This window comes from Pogona vitticeps, chromosome 11 (genome assembly GCF_051106095.1).
Source record: "Pogona vitticeps strain Pit_001003342236 chromosome 11, PviZW2.1, whole genome shotgun sequence".
NCBI classification, from domain to species: Eukaryota; Metazoa; Chordata; class Lepidosauria; order Squamata; family Agamidae; genus Pogona; species Pogona vitticeps.
In genome coordinates, this window is record NC_135793.1 from 18,860,967 (window position 1) to 18,881,768 (window position 20,802).

At 44.9% G+C, this 20,802-nt stretch overlaps 1 protein-coding gene across 1 annotated transcript; it reads right to left on the reverse strand.

Moving 5' to 3' along the window:
* Window positions 1-1,941: 1,941 nt before the first annotated feature.
* On the reverse strand, window positions 1,942-19,014 carry COMMD5 (COMM domain containing 5). Its single transcript, XM_020813877.3, has 7 exons — window positions 18,745-19,014; window positions 17,270-17,430; window positions 15,036-15,064; window positions 10,984-11,034; window positions 9,629-9,724; window positions 6,206-6,281; window positions 1,942-2,278 (listed from the first exon to the last, which is right to left on the reverse strand). Exons 1-7 carry the CDS (start codon window positions 18,914-18,916, stop codon window positions 2,177-2,179), a joined length of 687 nt encoding a protein of 228 aa, XP_020669536.3. The 5' UTR covers window positions 18,917-19,014; the 3' UTR covers window positions 1,942-2,176.
* Window positions 19,015-20,802: the final 1,788 nt, after the last annotated feature.

Below are 20,802 nucleotides of genomic sequence, written 5' to 3' on the forward strand. Positions count from 1 at the left end.
GAGAACAGGCTTCCCTAAGCTGGCGCTCTTCTGGATGGTTGAACTTCAAGGACAAGGTGCCGGCTGGAGCTGTAGTTCGAACCCATCAGAAGAGCACCCGTTCAAGAGAGGGCTGCATTGGAGCAAAGCATCCTGAGCATGCGCAGAGGCACGGTGCTGAGGGCATAGCTGACCTGCCTTACCCATCCCTCTATTCTTGTCACTTGAGGCTTTGAGGGCCGTGATTCAAGTCGCCACCACAGCACCGTCCACAAGCAAGAGAAGCTTCTGGTAGGACTGACAAACCCATGACTTGCTGAAGTTCCCTCCCCTCACATACAGAAATTTAGAAAGAAAATGGCCCCACCCCAGCCCAGGATGGGCTTAGCTGCTGAGAAAGATTTTAGGGAATACAGTGCTGCCTTGCTAGACGATTGCCTCGCGGGATGATTAATCCGCTAGATGATTCGTTTTTGCGATCGCTGCTGTACTTTGCAAGACGATGGTTTCCTATGGACGGTTTTCGCAAGACGACGATTTTTCCCCATTGGAACGCATTAAATAGATTTCAATGCATTCCAATGGGGAACCGCATTTCGCAAAACAATGTTTTCGCAAGACAGCGATTTTCACGGAACGAATTAACATAGTCTGTATAACCACTGTATAATGGAGTCGCTAGAATCCTTAAAAGGAAACACTCCACAACAGGGTGTTTTGTTTTGTTTTTTTGGTGCAGGACCTACCTAATTCGTTGTTTTATTCCACAGCCTCTCCTTTGGTGATGTTTTGTCTTCTTTCTGGGTTCAGCACTTGTCCTTCATGGCATGGCATTGATCCAGAGGTGCAACAGACGCTCCTCTAAGAGTCTTGGGCTAAATCAGAATACATGCCTGTTCAGGCCCTGATCCTGCTTCCCACAGGGGCCAAACAGATCCCTCTGCTAAGTCCACACGGAGAGCAGGCCTTCTACCAGCAACTGGCACTTTGAGAGAGAGCGAGAGAGAGAGAGCCTGACAGCTTTGTTTAATCATCACAGATGAAATTCTATGTTTTACTGACCGGAGACAGGGCAGTAAAAGCTTTCAATTCCCTTTTAAGTGAATCAATACGGAGCCTTTTACAAGATGAGTTTCCAGATGGTGATCTCTTTTAATACTAGTCAAAAGACACTATGCACCCTTTCCATATTTTTCCCCTTAGCCTTTTTTCCCTAAGAACAAAAGTCAGAAGCAGTGAGTAGTGAAATGTGGGATGGATGGATGGATACACACACACACGCAATATCACTGTGATAACTGTTGTGTTACAGGCCCTTGTCACTATCCTCCCTAACATTAAAGTAAAAGGTAGACCCAGGTGGGGAACCCTAGGCCAGGGGGCTGAATCTAGCCTCTGGTTCCCCCCCCAAACACCAGCACCCCAACATTTCTGAAACTGAATTTGGCCCTTGGACCAAAATAACTCCCACTTCCAACATAAACACGGATGACGCCATATACGTCATTGACAATTTTACAGCAGACATCTGGGCTGGGGATGCATCAAGAAATTTATTTTCTAGACCATCTCCCTCCTGCAAATCACAGTAACCCAGAAAGATACTGAACTGCACAGTTTGAGAATATATCCTCACCATTCTCTCACAAAGTCTCTGTTTCGTTACACGCAGCATGAAAAACATGTCGCACCAGCCAGTATGAAAGAAGGTGAATTCGTTTTTCCTGTTTTTTTTTGTGCTCAGCTGCTTTTTGTTTTGTTAGTTTAAAATCCTTGGAAAAGCTGGAACACTTTTTTTCTCTTCTGACTCTGCATGTTGACGGAGGAGATCACTCACGATTTTGCTGTAATAATTAGGGAGATGAATCATCGCTCATTTGGAAAGGGCTTCTTAACATCTATGTGGACGGCTATTTTTGAAATGTTTGGATGAATCACAGAAAAAGAACTCATCAACAGAGATAATGCTTCGCATCGTCATTTAGATGCAGAATTGGTTTTATATATATATAAATTAAATAAAAAAACACTCAGCTGTAGCTTTTCACATACGAACTGAGCAAGATTTACAGCTTGCATCAGAAAATGTTATGTAACAGTACATTAATTACAAAACAGGAGTTTCATCTTTTGCCTTTCTTTTTAAACAATCCTTCTCAGGTCTTCTTTCAAATCCTGAATATTTAACAAGAAATGTTCAGTCCTGAATCTTGAGAATGCTCCTTTTTTCCAAGTCATTCATCTCTTTCAGAATCAGAGCAATGTTGTATCTTAATTCCTGAAATTTTGCAACTGGCACCTGGAATAGATATATATATATGTATGTACAGAAAACAAAGATTAGCATATTAGACAGCCCAATACATTTCCTATCTTAGTCTTCTTTGCCCATGTTCATGCATCCTGTTTGTACATTATTCTGCAATTACTTTTTTAAAAACGCACCAATATTTACATAATTTAAAATATCTTTTTCCGAAAAAGCATTCTGTCATCTCTTACGTGCTTTGCATCAGAAAGCCAACTTTTGTATGTGTTTTAACTTGAAGACATGTTTTTTGTGCAACCTTCTGAAAATGCACCTTTTAACATACTTTAGTATTCTTTAGAAAGTGCATTTCATACCCATTTTGGTATTTTTGTTAGACCACACATAGGCTGGAAAATCTAAACTGCCAAAATGAAGGGGGTGAGGAAGTGTTCTGCCGTGTCAATCAGGCTGGTTTGTTTAAAAATGTAACCAAGCTGAAATTCTCCAGCATCCCTTAGTCAAGGTCAGTATTTCTAGGGTCACACGAATCATGCCTTCAGCTTTTAGCAATACGGAGGCTGGAAGCATTTGGCACAACAGATATTATCAAATTTCCATCAGCCACTTGATGATGGATGATTGAAGTTGTAATCCTCCCAGAGATAAATTTTTAGGAGACTGGAGCTCCAGAATTCTCTAGCTAGCGCAGGCAGTGGCTTTATTAATTGGGGGATTCTGGAACTGTGTTCCTCAAAAAGTAATTTTTCAAAATTGAATGGGATTTTCAAGCCAGACATTAAAAAACAAAACAAAACACCCAGATTCCTAAGTAGCCATAGGGGTCATGAGGTGGGAGAGGCTGGGAGTTCATCCAATGAGTTCGATGGCTATTAAAGTGAAACCAACGATTCCACGGCCTAACTTGATAAGTTCAGAGTCTGCAACTTGTTAAGTTGCAGACTCTGAAATGGCAATTCCCCCCCCCCCCCCGTTTCCTCCCCCGGGCAAGAGGAAGGATAAACAGAATATATAAAGTTACGTGGCCTCAGCCACTTGGCACATGAGCTTGCTCACTTTTTAAAAAAACGAGCAATGAATTTCTTTTCCTGCCTGCCTGACCAGCAAAAGATTATCTTGTTTGTCAAATCTCTTCATTACAATTACAGAGTAGCTTAGAAATAAACCAAAACAATGGCTACTTATCTATTACGCTACTACAGCAGTTGTAATCCAATTCCTATGGACAGTAAGTACCACACAGGGTAATAATAATTACAAGCCATCCAATCAATTCTGACTCACAGCAATCCTTTCCAGAATCTTCTAGGTAGAGAATACTCAGAAGTGGCTTTCTATTCCCTTCCTCTAGGGGGCGACCTGGGACGGTGCAGCTGGCCCAAGGCTACCCAGGCTGGCTCTACTCTCAGGAGGCCCAGTGGGGGAATCGGATCCCTACCTTGCTGAGCTATCCAGCCGGCTCATAGGTCCCTTCCACATGGCTCAGTGGGAATTGGAAGAACCACGTTCAAGCCCCCACTGAGGCATGGAAGTCACTGCGTGGCTATGGGTCTCTGTCTTTCAGCCTTTTGTGGCATGTAGGTTGGTTGTGAAGATAAATACAGTGGTGCCCCGCATGACGACAACCCCGCTAAACGACAAATCCACAGGACGATGGCTTTTTTGCAATCGCTATAGTGATCGCAAAACGATGTTTCCTATGGGGGATTTTCATTTGACGACGATTAGGTCCGTGCTTCGCGAACTGTTTGTTCGCAAGACGACAATTTTTCCAGCTGATCGTCGGGTTCCTAAAATGGCTGCCCTATGTTTTCCGGAACCATGCTTCGCAGAGCAGCCATTTTAACAGCTGATCAGCGCTCGGAAAATGGCTTCCCTATGGGCGATCTTCACTGGACGATGAGGTAATTTCCCCACTGGAACACATTAAATGGGTTTCAATGCATTCCATGATGACAATTTCGCTTAATTGCGATTTCAGATGAACAGATTGTCGTCGTCATGCGGGGCACCACTGTACTGAGAACAGTCACATCCACCACCTTGAACTCAATGGAGTTAAGGTGTTATAGCAAAGTAATAAATACATAAACCAGCACAGACCCACAGAAACAACAAAACAGTAGAGCAGACCCAGTGAAATCAGTCGGATTTCCATCACAGTGTTGATGAAAAAGCCCCATTAAATTCTGTGGGCTCCGTTGAGACTAGAATTGGTTGGAGCTCGGTGGCTCCAAATTATAGGTGGCTGCGCGGCATTTCCAAGCCAGACAAAATTTTGGCAAGACACAGCCTGATCTTTGGAAAATTACTACATATCCACAAAATTATACCTTTGTGTCGCGTATTAATTAATGCAGAAGCACCTTTCAAGTCAGTTCCATAATCACTATGCTTCTTTAGACCGATACCTAGCACATAATCGGTACTCCATAAACACCAAAGATCTGAAACGGGCCAACCAGTTTGAACATTTCCAGCATGCCCGAAGATGTTGATATGATTTAAAAGAAAAGCAGTGAAATAGAAGCAGCAAGAAATTACTGGGATTGCTCACTAAGGGCAATGGGATGCATACATAATTTGCTGCTTCCTTAACTACCTTCAAAATGTGGATCTTCTGTTCTATCTATCTGGAATCTGGCAGGTTTGAAAATAGAAAGCCATTGGTTGGAAAACATCAAAGCTAAAGGCCACAGAAGAAATGAGTGGGCATCCCATTAAAATCAATGGAAAACAGAAAATAAGCTAAGAAGCACTGGTCATAAAACAAATTCATTTCAAATGATTTGGAATGAAAGCAGATGAATCATGATTGTTTTCTTGCACATCTACAGTCTCAGAAGAGCCATTCACTCTTCTTGCTGTAAAGAAGTTATCTATTTTAAGAGATAAGAATCGGATGACTTGATTATTAAAGAGTACAATCTTATATTTATTTAGAAGAAAGCCCCACTTATTCTCAGGAGGGTAAATACAAGATTGCAGTTTAAAAATCCAATCGTTATATTTAATCAAAGAGAGCAGATTATACAATTCTTTGTTCATGCTTTGTCCCCTTCCTCCACTCCCACTGACAACGGACAATATAGTTCACTTATGCACTTACGGAAGTGCAATCTGCCTGTGTCTTGTCTCATAGCTATGGAGCAGTGGTTCCCAATCTTGGGTCTCCAGATGTTCTTGGGCTGCAGCGCCCAGAAATCCTGGCTTGCACATCGAGGGGTGAAGGCTTCTGGCAGTTTTAGTCCATCTGGGGACCCAAGGATGGGAACCACTGCTACAGAGATTAGAATTAACAAAATAATAATCCTGCAATGTTGAAATAGGGTGGCTTGTTTTGAACCTTTGGTATTTACTCAAAAGATTAATGTGCTGGTTACCCAGTAGAGGGAAAAGGATGCAGATGTGCCAGACAGATTCAAAGGCCTAAACAAAGATAAAACTGAAACAAGTGGGCCCTGTAATAAAATGTTAACAGTGCTGCAACGATACGTTATGGGGCAGAGTGCTCTGACTTTGCATTTCAGCTAGGCAGGCTATCCCTCCTCCTGGATACGCCAGTTTTCTTTATCGGTTCCTGGCCCATCTTGATTAGTCAATACGCTTTGACCACTGATCTCCCCTATTGCTCATTGGGCTGTTTTGAGGACCTCTCTTTCTGAGCCACACTCCCCCCCCCAAAAAATTTGTACTTTTCCACCACCTCCCTCTTCTTGACTAAGTGGAAACCGCACGAGCCATGCTTCTCCAATGCACCAGGGCAGCTTCGTTGCAAACAACGCTAAGATTTGTTGCGAGAACGCCTGCAAGCTTCAGGATCAAGCCCGGCAGAAGCCACTGGAAGCAAATGAGTTTCCAAAGAGTTTAAGGTTCCTGCCGTGGCCCTTTCACTTCTGACCAAGTATTGAAGACCAGAATCCCCGCCTGTACCCGTATAACATCAAGAAGACTTACTTCAAAGCGACGAGCTGAGCCATCTGAGAGCTTCAGCTGCATTAAGATAGACGGTTGCAAGGCGCGAGCCAAGGAGCTGAAACCAGTCACATGATCATCACGATGAGAATGCAGAAGAGACAAATGCAGATTTTAGAGATGGAAAGTGCACATCAAAACCCGAGATGGATTCACAGCCCTCCCAAAACTGGAGCCACCAGCCCCTGTTGGCGTGGCAGGGATTTAGAGCTCCAGAAAAGAGTGGATCCTGCATTCCTAAACACCAACCTCCTTTGGTGGTTGAGAGAAGTTACTTTTCCGAAACGCCCCCCCCCCCCCAAGCAACTCCCTTCAGCTCTCATCCTTCCCACCTTTGCATCAGTTGATCAAAAAAATTGCAGTGGCTGACACCAATCAGTCCAATTATTTTCTCTGGGCAAATACAGCCAGAATCCTACTGCTGATTTATAGCTAGATAAGGAACATCGCTTAGGCTCTGGAGGTGAATTGCTGCTCGTAAACAATGTGCTGGTTGCGTTCCTAGGCATGTGCTGGAACACAACCAGCACTTAATAAATGAGCAGCAATCTGTCACAAATATCCCCCTTATGCCAACGTAAACTGGCAGCTGGAAATTATATACCAATGCGAGCTGTCAAGTTCTTACGACTCTTCTCTAGGTTTAGACCGTTATAAGATCCGGGGAACAGAGAAGCAAACAGGCAAAAATACAAAATAATGTTAAATTTGAAATTTAAACATATCTGGACAGATGTCGTGGTCATTGAATTTGTAGGCAGATTCATTTCCAGAAGGGTGACTCCGGTGTCAACATTTTGGTTTACCCAATAGGGTAAAGGAAAGCCTGGCTGAGGCCCCTCCTTGCAGATCTTTCCCCTGCTCTGAGTGAGGCACAGAGGGCCCCTTGGCATTGGCATACCCCAAGGTGAAACGGTTTAATGTATTCTCGAAGGCTATCCCACCAACTGCACCAGAGCACAGAGAGAGTTCTGGCTCCTGCCCTCTGAAGATGCCGGCCACAGAGACTGGAGAAACGTCAGGAAGAAAAATCCTCAGAACTCGTCCAAACAGCCCGAAAAACCCACAACAACCAGTGAAACAGTGTGTTCCTTCCAGCCTAGTTCTGAGGACTGGTCATGGTGTTATGATGGACGTGAAGCCGTCCCCCTCTTCCTGGACCATATCCTGAGAATTCATACACTATGAGAACGTGACCTCTGTAGACCCTTGAGTCAAATCTTCTGCCCCCAGGATCTTGCAGGGGCCACAGAGACAGCCCCCCAAATGGGGGGAAATGGCTTACATCCATGACCAGTTTTGAAAAACGGTAATCTGGGGTGTGCCTGTGTGAGCAGGGAAGCTCTAATTAAAAGGCAAATTAATGCTCCAGCAGGCTTCCACGAGCAGAAAAAATATCACCATTATGGGGGAAGAGCCCCCTTTGGGATGTATGTGCAGATCAGTTCGCTGGGACCAGGCGCTATCAAAGATCTGTGTGCGGGAGAGACCGTTTTGTGGCTGATCAGCCAGACTTTGCTGTCAGACTTGGAATCTCCAGCAGTCCCAGGCAGCATCGCCAAGGGTCAGGGATCATGGAAACTGGAGTCCAACCACGTCATAAGATTCACATACTCTCCATCGTTGCCAACTGTCAGCCTCCCCCAAGCTGGTGGTCTCCCCATGTGCTGCAGCACCAACTTCTACGACCTTCCAGCTCCCGTGTTGACAAAGGATGATGGGAGCTGTAGTCCAGCACATCTGGAAAGCATGAGCTGGGGGGTAAGCTTACTCCACATCAGGATGCCAACCCTGACAGGACCGCCATCTTCCCCTCCCCATAGGACCCTCAGAAATGCCCATCCTCAGCCCAGGCTGTTCCCCCCCCCATCCTGCCGGTCCTCTTCTCTCTTTCTCTTAAAAGTAACAAAACATGAGCTTTTCTCAATGGGATACCCTTTCTTCTGCAAAAACCGAGTAAATAGAAGACAACAGGGCTGTGCCTGGGGGCCTAGGGTGGGGTGGGAGAAGAGTCTGACTTTTATTATTATTGCAGTTTCCTATGGGAACATTTCTTTAAAAAAAACACATCTCGTTTCATAACACTAAGAAGAGAATGAATGGATAAGGACACAAGTCTAAATTGACAGCTTCCACTCTATAATTAATGCCTTCCCTGCCATGACTAAAGGGACTCTCCTCTCACAAACAGCCTATTGAGTGGGAAACGGGAGTGCAGGCGAGCGGGGGGGGGGGGGGAAGAAGGCTAGGAATGAAAGACAGAACATAGGCAGGCCCAAACTTGAACAAACTATATCAGATCCAAATCAACCGAGGGCAGTGGAAAGCCTTCCAGTGCAAAACGACCTGGGGGGGGGGGAACCACACACCAATGCAAAGACCTTCTCTCTGAATAGCCCATGAAAGACCTCTCGGTTCCCACACAGGAGCAACAGCCTGGCAAAAGACTGGCTTGTTTTACAAACATGGTCTCCCAGAGGATAACCTCTGGGAGGGAAGACGTAAATCATCCTGTCCAGAATCAGGACAGATCTGGATGGCCAAGGCTGAGCTCCCTCCTCCCTCGGTGTTTCTAAGGAAAGGATGCTGCCAGATGATCAACAGGAAATCCCTGGGGGGTGGCTAAGAGGGCAGGAAAACAAGGATGAAGGTCTAAAACGGAGCCAAGAGAGGTTCACTTGTGAAGAATATTCAACACTATGTCTTCCATTCCTTCTTTGGAGCAGATTTTTTTTAAAAAATCAGTCTACAGATAGGACTGTTGGCTTCAAATGAGCCCAGGATAGGAACAGGGTTGCTTAAAAGATCGATCTTTTCTAACTTCACTGCTCGTATAGGCAGATGGGCTTCCCTTGCATGCTGTAGGGCAAGGGTAACAGCCTGACAAGCCACCGGCATCTCGAAGAAAGTGTTATTTGAAGAGCTGCCCGGACATGATGCAGTCAGGAAACCCTGGTTCAGGGGGAACTGCAGTAAATGGGACTGAAAATGACTTGGTCTAGTTGCATTCTAGGGTTGGAAGTGTGTCTTGTGTGGACTGCACATCTTCTGTAAGAAGCAAATAGGTGGAATCACAATATTCCCCCAGCAATGAAAAGGGAAACAATGCAACAATACAACATAATAGTCCCAACAACTGCCCTCCACATTAACACCCAGACTCCAGTTGAACTGTCTTCAAGGGCAGCCCAAATCAGAGTACACTACAGTAGTCTTACTACTGAACAGTTTTAGTAGAGGTAGAGAATCTTTTCTCTCTCCAGATGTTTCAGAGGATAATTGCAACAATCCCATTCTACTGCACATAACTAGACTGGGTTGATAAGAATGGCAAACCTAAATTTTCCAAAGAATTAAGCCACATATTCCTACCCACAGAGCTGTTAGCGAGATGCCTTTCTATACCTGGTAGAAATGGCCACATCCACCCGCCACTTGAAATCTTCAATTCTTGGCAGCTTATTGCCCTGCTTCTGCATAGTGGATTCAAGAGCAGGTCTCCTGGAAGGGAGGGAAAAAATTAAGAGAAAGAGCACACAAGAATGCTTTCTGGAAGCAACACTTCAAGTACTACAAAATGTCTCTGGGGAGAGAGAGGGTTGCATGTGTCACAGACGCTGGTCAGTCAGCACTGTGTTCATAACTTTTTTCTTCTAGAACTGGCTTTGCCTATGTGATGAGTTTGCCTTCTGCTGAGAAAATACGAAACATAAGGATCTGAAATATTCTTATTTTTGCATTCATGAAGGCTTTCATGTCCAGGATCCGATGGTTGTTATAGGTTTTTCAGGCTGTTTGACCGTGTTCTGGAAGTTTTTGTTCCTAACATTTCCATCGCACACACTACACCAGAACACAGATAGAGTTCTAGCTCCTGTCCTCTGAAGATGCCAGCCACAGAGACTGGCAAAACATTAGGAAGAAAAACCTCCAGAACACGTCTAAACAGCCAGAAAAACTTACAACAAGCATTCATATTTTTATTTTTTAAAGTTGCAAGATATGTAGAACTTATTATTCTAGTCTGCTGATCTTAAATTTTAGATTTTTCTATCATATATTTTAATAGGCTGACTTTTGCCTGTGGATTAAACAATTAGGCTAACATTATTTAGAAATGAACTGGATGTCAGCTGCAGCATTTTAAGAACTGCAGCACCTACTGTTCAGCTCTCTGTATAATCTTCCACACAAAGAGCCAGGATATACATTACAATCAGCCCATCATTCTAGCGGAAAGCACATTCGTTTTTCAAGAGATGGGCCTCTGGAAGTCTTTTGCATCTAGGAAATCAGAATTGCATATATCTGAGTCAGTGAAGAATGCAGCCAATTCATAAATTTCAGTAGGTGAGAAAAACTCTTAATCAAACAGCACCTAAATCATTCTCTCTTCTAACAACTGGTAATTTATAATGGTTTTCAAAGGTTCTAGACCAACGGATGTCTTCGAAATACTTTGGACTACAATGCCCATTGTCCTTGGTCTACCACCAGGCAACCTCACGGAGGGAACCAGTGCTGCTTATCAGTTATCTCTTAGAAGCAAACTTTCTCTAAGAAAGCTTCTTTACAAAGTCATGATAGTTCACAAATGCAACAGGTTGATAAGAAAGGGACATACACATTGGGCTGTAAACTGCACTATATTTCTACTTCTCTAGGGCTAAAAGGAAGTATTATGGAATGTAACATGGCTCAGGGAAGAATACACAGCCGGAGAACAAGGAAGATGCCATCACCCTGGCAAAGCAACTCACCTGTTCCCAAAGGCTACAGTGGCAAAGTCTGCAATGAAATCTTCTGGAATCCTTAAAACAGAGAGAAGGCAGAACTGAAGCAAAAGGCCAGTTTGGCTCTGATGTATGACTAAACAGGGAACGAAGGAAGGGGGTAAAAAAAAAACCCACACAATTTTCTTGCACTTGGCAGCTTATGAAGCTGGACGTTCTCTTTTTAAAATTCTTACTGCTTTGTAAACTGCGCTAAGATCCTCTTACCTAAGAAGCAAAAAGCTTTAGAACGAAGGCAACACAAGAGAAAAATGTTCAGGCCCGGCCCTACCTTTAGGGAGAGTGAGCCTGGCACCCAAAATAGAAGCCATGCTCCTAAAACTTTGCTATTTGTTTTTTTAAGAATTATTGTATCTTTCTGTGGTGGTGCATCACCCTGGGCTAAGAAGCAATAAATAATATGAAATTAGTATTGATAATTGTGACAATCACAACAGCATCACTTCCACTGCACACATTGGGCGGGTTTAATTATACAATTTCTGTCCTACCTTCCCAGGGAAAAAAATTGGGACTCAAGTAAGCTGAGTATAGTATAGTTTGGATGTGCATTTAAATAGAGGAAATAAAATTAAGAGTTGAGAGGGTAAGGAGCTAGAAAACAGAGATCATGAGGCCAACAAATTACTGGCAGTGGGTTAGGATGGAGAAATCTTATTTCACATGTTATTTAAAAACCAAGAGGAGTCTTTGTGAAGTCTAGTTTTCCCCTGTTGCTCTGCCATTATCACCAGTGAGAGACATTTAACAAGAGGCTTTAAAAGATGGCTCATCACACCCTTCTCTTTATGCAATGCTTCTGCACTGAGCCACCCGGGCAGAGATTTTGACTAAGCCCATGGAACAAATGCTGAGTTTTGTTTGCTAATTAGAACAAGCGATCACACCCAGACAATACAGGCAGATTTTGCTTGTTACATCACTGCCCTTTGAAAACAAAGGACATGCTGCAAAAGTAGAACAGGGGCTTTCATTTTTAGATGCCGATGATCTTAAGGACTTTTATTCTTTACTGGTGGGTCTTACACACAGCTGAGAAAGGCAGCCTCAACGGTGGATAAAACACTCTGGGGCAGGCATTCAGCACCAGATCAAACGGCATGTTATGCAACTCCAGGTTGCTGCTTCTTTGGTCTTCTGATGACCTAATCAGGAAGCTATGGGATGCAAAACCACCCTCCAGTAGGGCTGCACAATGATCTCTCATTGCCAGAATGCATTCATAACCATGACAGGGGATGAGGAAGCAAGCAGCTCTCTGTCATCCTCCCTCTGCAAAGCTCCAGTCTGCTAATGGATTGGTGCTGTTTGCTGAATACTTCTTTCCTCCAACCATTTCACTAAGCTTGTGTGTGCATGTCATGCTAAGCTATGAGTGGGCAACTGCAAATGTCTAGAAATTATGGGGCTTTAATTCCTATTACAGTGGTGCCTCGCTTAACGACGATAATCCGTTCCAGGAAAATCGCCGTTAAGCGAAAACATCGTAAAGCGAAATTAAAAACTCCATTGAAATGCACTGAAACCCGTTCAATGCATTCCAATGAGGTAAAAACTCACTGTCTAGCGAAGATCCTCCATACGGCAGCCATTTTCGCTGCCTGTATAGAGAGGAATCCGTCCCTAAACACAGCAGGGAGCCATTTTAATTACCTGGCTGCCATTTTGAAACCGCTGATCAGCTGTTAGAAAAACATCGTTTTGCGAAGAATTGGTTCCCGAAGCAGGGAACTGATCATCGCAAAGCGAAATTCCCCCATTTAGAGCATCATTTTATGACAGCAAAAAGATCATCGTAAAGCAGATTTGTCGTAATGCGGGGCAATAGTTAAGCGAGGCACCACTGTATCTCTCACTATGGATGGTGGGCCCTTCAGACAAGAAACACTGAAGAGTGTGAGCTAATTTATGGTTAGTTGCTTTAGCCCCAGGTGACCAAACAACAGATTGTCTTCCCTGTTTCTGATCGGTTTCTTTCTCTTAGCTTCTTTGCCAAGCTCCTGTTTCTGGATGGGGAGCCCGAGAACGTACGTAGCCATAGTTTCAGGTTCAAATGTACCAACAAACCATGGCTTCTTGTTCTGGTTTGCCGCCAACTAACAAGCCATGGTTTATTTGGAGGGGCTCATTTGTACCATAAATGGGTGGTGAGTCACTTTCTGTGGAAAATTTTATAGCACTTAATTGTTACATGGGGAGAAAAAACTTTAAAAATTTTTAACCACTTTTAATAAGATTAATTTACAATAATTAATAAAGGTCAACAGAGTATTAGGAGAATTTCAAAGATGTCTAAGCCAGCATATTGTTATTGCTCAGCTGTAGAGAATGAATTCTGATGGCCGAAGACCCCAGATTCAATACCTGCCCTCTCTAGTTAAAAGAAACTGCTATCAGTGGATGTCAAAGATCTTTGCTTGACATCCTAAGGGAACGGCTGCCAGAGGTTCAGAGTACACTGGGCCAGCCCTGTCATCAGACAGAGTGAAGCAATGGCCTCAGGCTAACAGTTAACACCTGCTGGCACCCACCCATGCCTCCTTGAGGCCCTGGCCTGTCCCTTCGTTTGGAGAAGAGGCCTTTTGAGTGTCACACCTTCTCTCTCTCCCCTCCCAAAACTGGCCTGGGGCTGCGATGGTCCCATGGCCGGTGTTGACCCAAGAATCCCCGCCCATTTTACTTTTGTAGGTGCAAAAGCCAACAGCCCTCTGGGCGGCCAAATGTCCCAAGCAAGCAAGCCCTGAGGGCAAGCCGTCTTGGGCAACCACGTCTATCAAGCGGGTCCACTTGCGTTTCTCTGCACCCCTTACTCAAGCTTTGTTTTCTGCCCTTCTGTGACGCCATCTTGTACATCCGAGCTCAGGGCGACACTGTCCTTTCATTCTGCAGGATTTTTGATACCGTGGACCCAGAAAGCTCTAGCTTGGATCAAAGCTAGAGATGGGCATGAACCCCCGGTTTGGGAGTTCGTCCCAGCCCTACCTCCTCAGAAGGAGCACCCCAGCACCTCCTCTTCTAGGCGCTGCCTCTGAGGTGGGCGCCCGCCAGAGGAGGTGGAGCTGGAAAGTGCCAAGCCCCTGTTCACGACCATCTCGAATCACAGCTTATTTATGATGTGTATATACGGCGTTTATACCTGAGCATCCCACTTTGCCCTCCCTACATTGCCCATAACAAGAACCCTGTGAGGTCACTCAGACTACAACAGTGTGACTGGCTTGTTCACTGGCCCAGTGAGCTTCGTGGCCATGGGAGGACCGGAATCCAGGCCTCCCGAGGCCTCGTCGATCCCTCTAACCACGACACACGTGGCCTGTCAAGAGAATTAAGAGGAGCTCCGAGGGAGATGCCATTTCAACAGCCACCTACATGAACAATTAATTTCATCCCAGAAATCCTGGATTTACTCTTCATAGTGGAGGGGAAAAAATTGTGAAACCGCCTCTCTTCCCCATTTTACTGATGGGAAAGGAGGCTCCACAGGCCGAAGGGGCCCTGGCTCTACCCCGGATATCTTCTGCATTGGCCAACTGTAAAGCCAAGGCAGGAGCTTCCCCAGTTCCACGCAGATAGGCCAGCTGGGCAGCCCCTGAGCATTTATTTAACACGACCAAGGGGGAAGCCTCTGGCAAGGCAACAGAACAGTTTACGAGGCACAGCACGGTCTGTGTAAGACACAAAACCTTCTTCCCACATCTTGCTGCAGCCTCTGCCGCCGGAGGCCATGGCCTCACCCTGCCTAAAGCAAGGGCCGGTCCTTCCTGCTCCTGAAAGCCATGTGTGGAACAAGGATGATTGAAAGGAGGAAAGCTTTGCAAAACTGGCTTCCGAGGTAGAGATCGGATAACCCCTGGCTTCTCCACTGAAAGGTCCACGCTCCACGCGATGACTCAGAGAGCGAGGACATCATGAGCCCACCCACCTCCCCAACGTCTGTTCGAGGGGGAGAGCTCATCTTCATAAACAGTTGTGCATGAAGGTAAATCACAGGTGTCACAGCAAAAAAAAAAAAAGCTTACCTAAGTTCCTTCAGGTCTTCTTTGAAAACCTGTAGGAAAAAAGAAATAAGAGAAACAAAAAGGCAGAAGAGTTAACGCTGTGTTTTTACAGACTTTCCAAGTTATCTGGAAAACAAGCAAACCGTCTAGGACAGTCAGAGATAACCCCAGGCCTTGGTAATAAACCTGGACCTCCTCCATCTTCTACCTGGTTGTGGTTTTTGGGTTTTGCAAGGTTTTTCTCCCCCCCCGCTCCTTCAAAAGGGTGAAATGCCCCTCTTCAGGCTGAGTTATCGGCGATATGAGCTTCTGGCCCAACTCAGCTGGTATGTCTTAATCCTGCCCTTTCGCCTTTGGAACTGCCCATCACTGGAATACCTTTACCCTTCCCGCAAACCGAATTTGGGGCTGAAGCTCAAGAAGGCTCTCCAACCTGGGTCTAAGTCAGGGGCTTTTTAAACACAAGATTTTCTGGCTGCAGTAATAAACACTGTGTCAGACTCTCTCGCCTCCTCACCGGCTCCTTCTGTCAAAAGCCAAATAAATATCATCAGCCTGAGTGGTTGCTTTAGTGTCTGTTACCTTGCAGTCAGGAGGGCCTGTAGAATTTAGGGCCTGGCAAAGGTGAGGACGAGGAAGTGCCAGCCAAGAAGAAGTTATTTTCATATGGTTTGGGCAGTTCCATTTAATTATGGAGACCAAGTACTTTATATCTTTTAGATAAGGATACTTGCCCTTGCTGTCATTTAAGTTCTTAATTAACAGGTAAGTGTAAGAGGTCTATTTTGTCTCTCTCAACTTTTCTTACTGCACATCTATCAATTTCCAGTTTCATAATTTTTTTCAGCTGCACCTCTTGGGTCCAGGTGCATGATAAACAGCCCCCTGGTCCCCCATCGTAAACACTTCATCGTTTCTCATGGAGGCCAACTACCTGGTGTAAATGTGTTAAGATACAAACCTCAGGAAAACTAGATTAAGTTAAAATTGGGTGCAAGAGACCAGCTAATTCCCAACCAGCCTTCCTTATATAATTGTTGTTTCGACTTATTTACCATCCTGAAGCGCACTCTGGATGGTTCACAACGTAATTATAACAACTCTGCGCCCAGCAAGCTGGGTACCCATTTTACTGACCTTGGAAGGATGGAAGGCTGTGTCAACACTGAGCTGGCTACCTGAATCCTTCTCAGGTTGTAAGCAGAGGCTTGACTGCAGTACTGCAGTTCAATCACTGTGCCACGAGGCTCTTAATTATCCCGCCTCATAACCGATTTTTACAGAAGGTCCAGTTGAGACTGATAGAACTTTTGAGTTCTGGTGCAGATTTTGTAGGAGTTATTCAAGGAGTTGATCCATATCCCCTGAATACATTCAGCACCTTGGATATGATGGGACTTAAGTGTTTTGCTTTCCATTTTGAAAAACATCATCTTGACTTTTGCAAGTTGTCTTGGCCCCCTCTTGAAAAGGGAGGGGGGTTTGCAGTGGTCATAGGCATCCTTAAGTAAATGAATGTAAATTATAATGGTGCCTCGCTAGACAGCTACCCCGCATGACAGGTTTTTTTGCTAGACATTGACTTTTTGTGATCGCTATAGTGATTCGCAAAACAGTGATTCCTATGGGGGAATTTCGCTGGACAGTGTTTGGTCCCTGCTTCACAAACCAATTTTTGCTAGATGACGATTTTGACAGCTCCCTCCGCGCTCGCAAAACGGGTGGTTTCAGGACCTAAGCTTCGCAAGACAGCTATTTAAACAGCTGATTGGCGGTTCGCAAAGCGGCTTTGCTATGACCAATCTTCGCTAGACAACGACGATTCTTCCCCATTGGAACGCATTAAACAGGTTTCAATGCATTCCAATGGGGAAATGCTTTTCGCTAGACAATGATTTCGCTAAACAGCGATTTCAGTGGAACAGATTATCATCGTCTAGTGAGGCACCACTGTAATAACATCTCAGCAGCCTGGAAGACAGCTTTGCTACGCCTTTAAAACAGTCTTCTTGAACTTGATGCCCTCCATATCTTTTGGTCTAGAACAGGGCTTGCCAGTCATGGGAAATCCAGGTGTTCTTGGACTTAAATTCCCAGAAGCCTTCACCACTAGCTCTGCTGGCCGGGATTTCTGGGAGCTGTAGTCCAAGAACACCTGGGCTACCTAAGGTTGGGAGCCACTGCTCTCGAATTCCCATCCGCCCCAGCCTACGCGGCCAAAGGGACCTGGAGGAAAGGGGATCGTGTATGCTCACTTCTTGCTTGAGGGAGGACAAGGGGAGCCTCAGAGCCTCTCGGAGCAGTGTGTACATGCCCGAAATGAGGACAGCAAGCTGTTCATCAGACAGACCGGCACTCTCAGCAATCAAGTTCACTGCGTCTCTGCAGTCTTTTCCTTCCAGTGTGCTGACAGTGACTGTTCCAAAAATTGGGGTGGGGGGTGGGGAGAAAGATGGAAAGATTATCATCATCATTATCATCTTAGAACTGCACAGCTATTATCGATATTCAATGATAATTGAGTCCAGCCCCTGCCAAGGAGGCTCAGTGGGGAATCGAACTCCCAACCCTCTGGCTCCACAGCCAGAGACTTAAACCCCCCGAGCTATCCAGCAATTCATCAGGCTGGAAAACTTTGAACTGGATCACTTCAAGGTCATCAAAATAATCTTTAAATTGTTTAGATAAATAAATAGAATCACATTTAATTTGTTCACTACTTTAAATTCTTTTATTATCGCCAACCCACCTTGAGACCTTTGACATAAGTAGTATAAACATGCCAACAAAGCAACTACAGTTACACAAGTTATAACTACACAAGTTACAGTTCCATTGTTGCCAATGCTAATTGCTTAATTGTCAACATATCTTTTTTTATTACTGTTTACTTCTAAGCAGACACAGATTATTGGGCATCACTCTCAAACCCTACCAGGATGAGACAAAGAAAGCACAATTTCTAAAAATACTAATAAAGGAACCACTGTATTCAATTGGATCTATTTCCGGTTAAGGACACTGCTCTAAGAGTGTAGCAGCAAAAATAGCAGAGATTTCTGGCCCCTTAAATGCCATCAAGCTTTATCTGGCACAAATACTGTACAAGAGATCAGCTTAAGGATTGCCATTGGTATTGTCAATATCTGTGCCTTTTTTCGTTTTTGAGAAAGCCTGCATTCTTTCCAAATTAAAAAAGCTCTTTCAAGATAAGCAAGGTTGCTCTTTTCAACTTATATGAGCTGTTTTAAATCTGGAGATGTTTAGAGCTGTATTACAGAAGGGTGTGTATTGCTAAAAACAGTTTATTTTTTTTAAAAAAAATCATAACTCAAAACCCCTTCGTCCAAATTTCCACAAATTTGGCAAGAACGCCTACCAGCTACGCCTGGGGCTGATCTGAAGCCCAGGTCCAAAGTTATAATTTTGGGTTTGCTTCTGTCTCCATTTTCAGAACTGCTATCAACAGCACGAGAGTGCGGCGACGAGGAACCATTTATTCCTGCTGGCTTTCAGGAAGAGAATTACAGTACTGTACTTTGGTTCTGGCGGAAGGAGGGAACTGCCGGAGCTGCGGGCCGCAAGAAACAGCCTTTACGGTGCAACGTTCCTGCCTTCGGGTCACACTTTTGCAGCAAAAGCAATGGGTATTGCCTGTTCGGTGGGGTTTTAAGAAACGCCTGCAAACTCCCCACCACCACTTTCTTTCTTTCTAGCAAAAAGGGTTTACCTTTGAGGAGTTTCCGGAAGGTCTCCTTGCTCAGCTCCCGAACGCTCTTGGCCATCGCTTCTACCTCGGGGGGCAAGCGAGCCCCCAGAAAGCTGACCCTGCTCACGCTGCTCTCGCCGGCCAGCCCAGCGGGCGGGTACGGGGGCGACACCACCTTCCCCCCCGCCGCCATCGCGGCCCCCGCGCCGGCCAAGCGACAACCTCCTTGCAAAGGGGGACCGAAAGCAACCGGCAGGCGGGCCTTGCAGGTCTCGTGACGCGCGCGTTCCATTCCCGGGGAACGTTCCATTCCTGGGGAACGTTCCATCCATCTCGCGCGCCCCCTAACGACCCAAGGGCGTAACGGCAAGCAAGAATTTGTCCGCGGATGTCAGCGAGCGAGGCAAAAAAAAGCAAGACCGATCTTTATTCCCAAAGTTCAGTGGACTACAATTTAGGGGCCTCAGACCATGAAGACGCTCTACGTTTTTATACCAAGAGGAAGATTATTCCAAATAATACACGGTTTTGGTAATGCTACAGGGCTGTGTTTTGGTTCCATCATCCATCCAAGTGGAGAGATTGGAGCCAATAAATCAAAAGAACGTGGAGACTTGGAAGGGCGACTTGGAAGGAGCCTGCAGAGGTCCTCAAGTGCAAGGATCTGACACAGAAGCAGAAGGTGAAGATCGTCTACACTGGTAATTTGCATCGCTATGAAAGCAGGACAGTGAAGAAAACTGAGAGGGGAAAAAATCAATGTGTTGTTTTTACAGATACGGCAGGCAGCCACAAAGTCAAATCAGTGGGCGCTAGATCAAATCAAGCTGAAACTCTGCTGAGAGGCAAAAAATGGCCAAACTGAGGGTGTTGTACTTTGGACCCATCTTGAAAATATGTGACACGTTGGGAAGAGGTTAAGGCAGCAAACAGGGAAAGAGGAAGGGCAAACAAGAAATGGATTGACTCAATACGGGAAGCCAGGGCTTTGAGTTTGCATCAAGGGCTATTAATGGTAGGGTTTCTGGAGGCCACAAATTGTTTAGGTTGCCATAAGCCAGAAGCAACCTGCCAGCACATGAGAACAATAACATAGAGGGCCAATCAAACTTGGCATAGTTAAAATATCTTAATCCAACCCTGGAGGTGACTTGTACAAAAGGCTCTTTGCACATGTTAATTAATCATTGTAAATCATTGTGTGTGTGAAGAAGCTGCAGCCAATATTAGGTCCATTTAGTCTGCAGCCCCCCCGTACCTCCTTATCTGGAAATATGCTCCATGGAAGTCACTGGGGCTGACTTCTAGCAGCCATTAAAGGGCTGCAGTGTCACTATGGGAGGTGTCACTGTAGTAGGAGCAGGACAGTAGCCTACGTCAGCAAAAGAGGTTATTGTAGGTGTTGTGATGAATAATAAGTCAATGAAAGCTAAATTAGTAGCCATATCTACGGGCTTGGAATCCTTACTGAAATGCAATCTCATTAAAAGGCTCCTTGCTTTAGCAGTGGAATTTGCTCCCAATGATGGTATTTGCAGTAGCAAATAAAAGCAGCCTTGACGCAAAGTTCTGGTTGCAGGCCATACCTTTATATGAAGCCATACCTTTATTTGATCACTAATAAATACACTGACAGCCATGGATGACTCTCTATCTCTCTCTCTTACTTCTTTATGATGGCCACTTAAGTTTATTTGTTGTTTCTTGATGCAATAGATGAGGCTTAACACCGAGCACTGCAATGTTAAGAGTTTGCCTTGGTGAACACACAGATTCACCCAAAACTGGAGTATTAAAAACATTAAGATTAAAACATTAAAAATGGAAAAAGACGGAAGTTGTTTGATGCCCAGCCTGATGAAGGGCCTCTCTGGAATTGAAAGCTCCCCTGTTCTTAGTGTGGCGCCGACTGGATTTTAAATCCTAGTCCCGCTGTTCTCATGAAGAACCTCCCTTTGGTGTCACGTATTTTACCAGTCAAATGTTCTTTACAGCATGCATCCATCTCTATGTATTTTATTCATGATGGTGGTAAGTCAGCCAGAATAGTGCATTGCACTGATGGGGCAGAGTATGAAT

What these genes read in the sequence shown, in the direction of transcription:
- COMMD5 (XM_020813877.3), bottom strand. Translation starts at nt 18,916, where the DNA reads ATGGCGGCGGGGGGGAAGGTGGTGTCGCCCCCGTACCCGCCCGCTGGG. An exon ending in CTTCCGGAAACTCCTCAAAG is followed by an intron (nt 17,431 to 18,744) that starts GTAAACCCTTTT and finishes TTTTTGGAACAG; the next exon opens with TCACTGTCAGCACACTGGAA. An exon ending in GAAGACCTGAAGGAACTTAG is followed by an intron (nt 11,035 to 15,035) that starts GTAAGCTTTTTT and finishes CTCTGTTTTAAG; the next exon opens with GATTCCAGAAGATTTCATTG.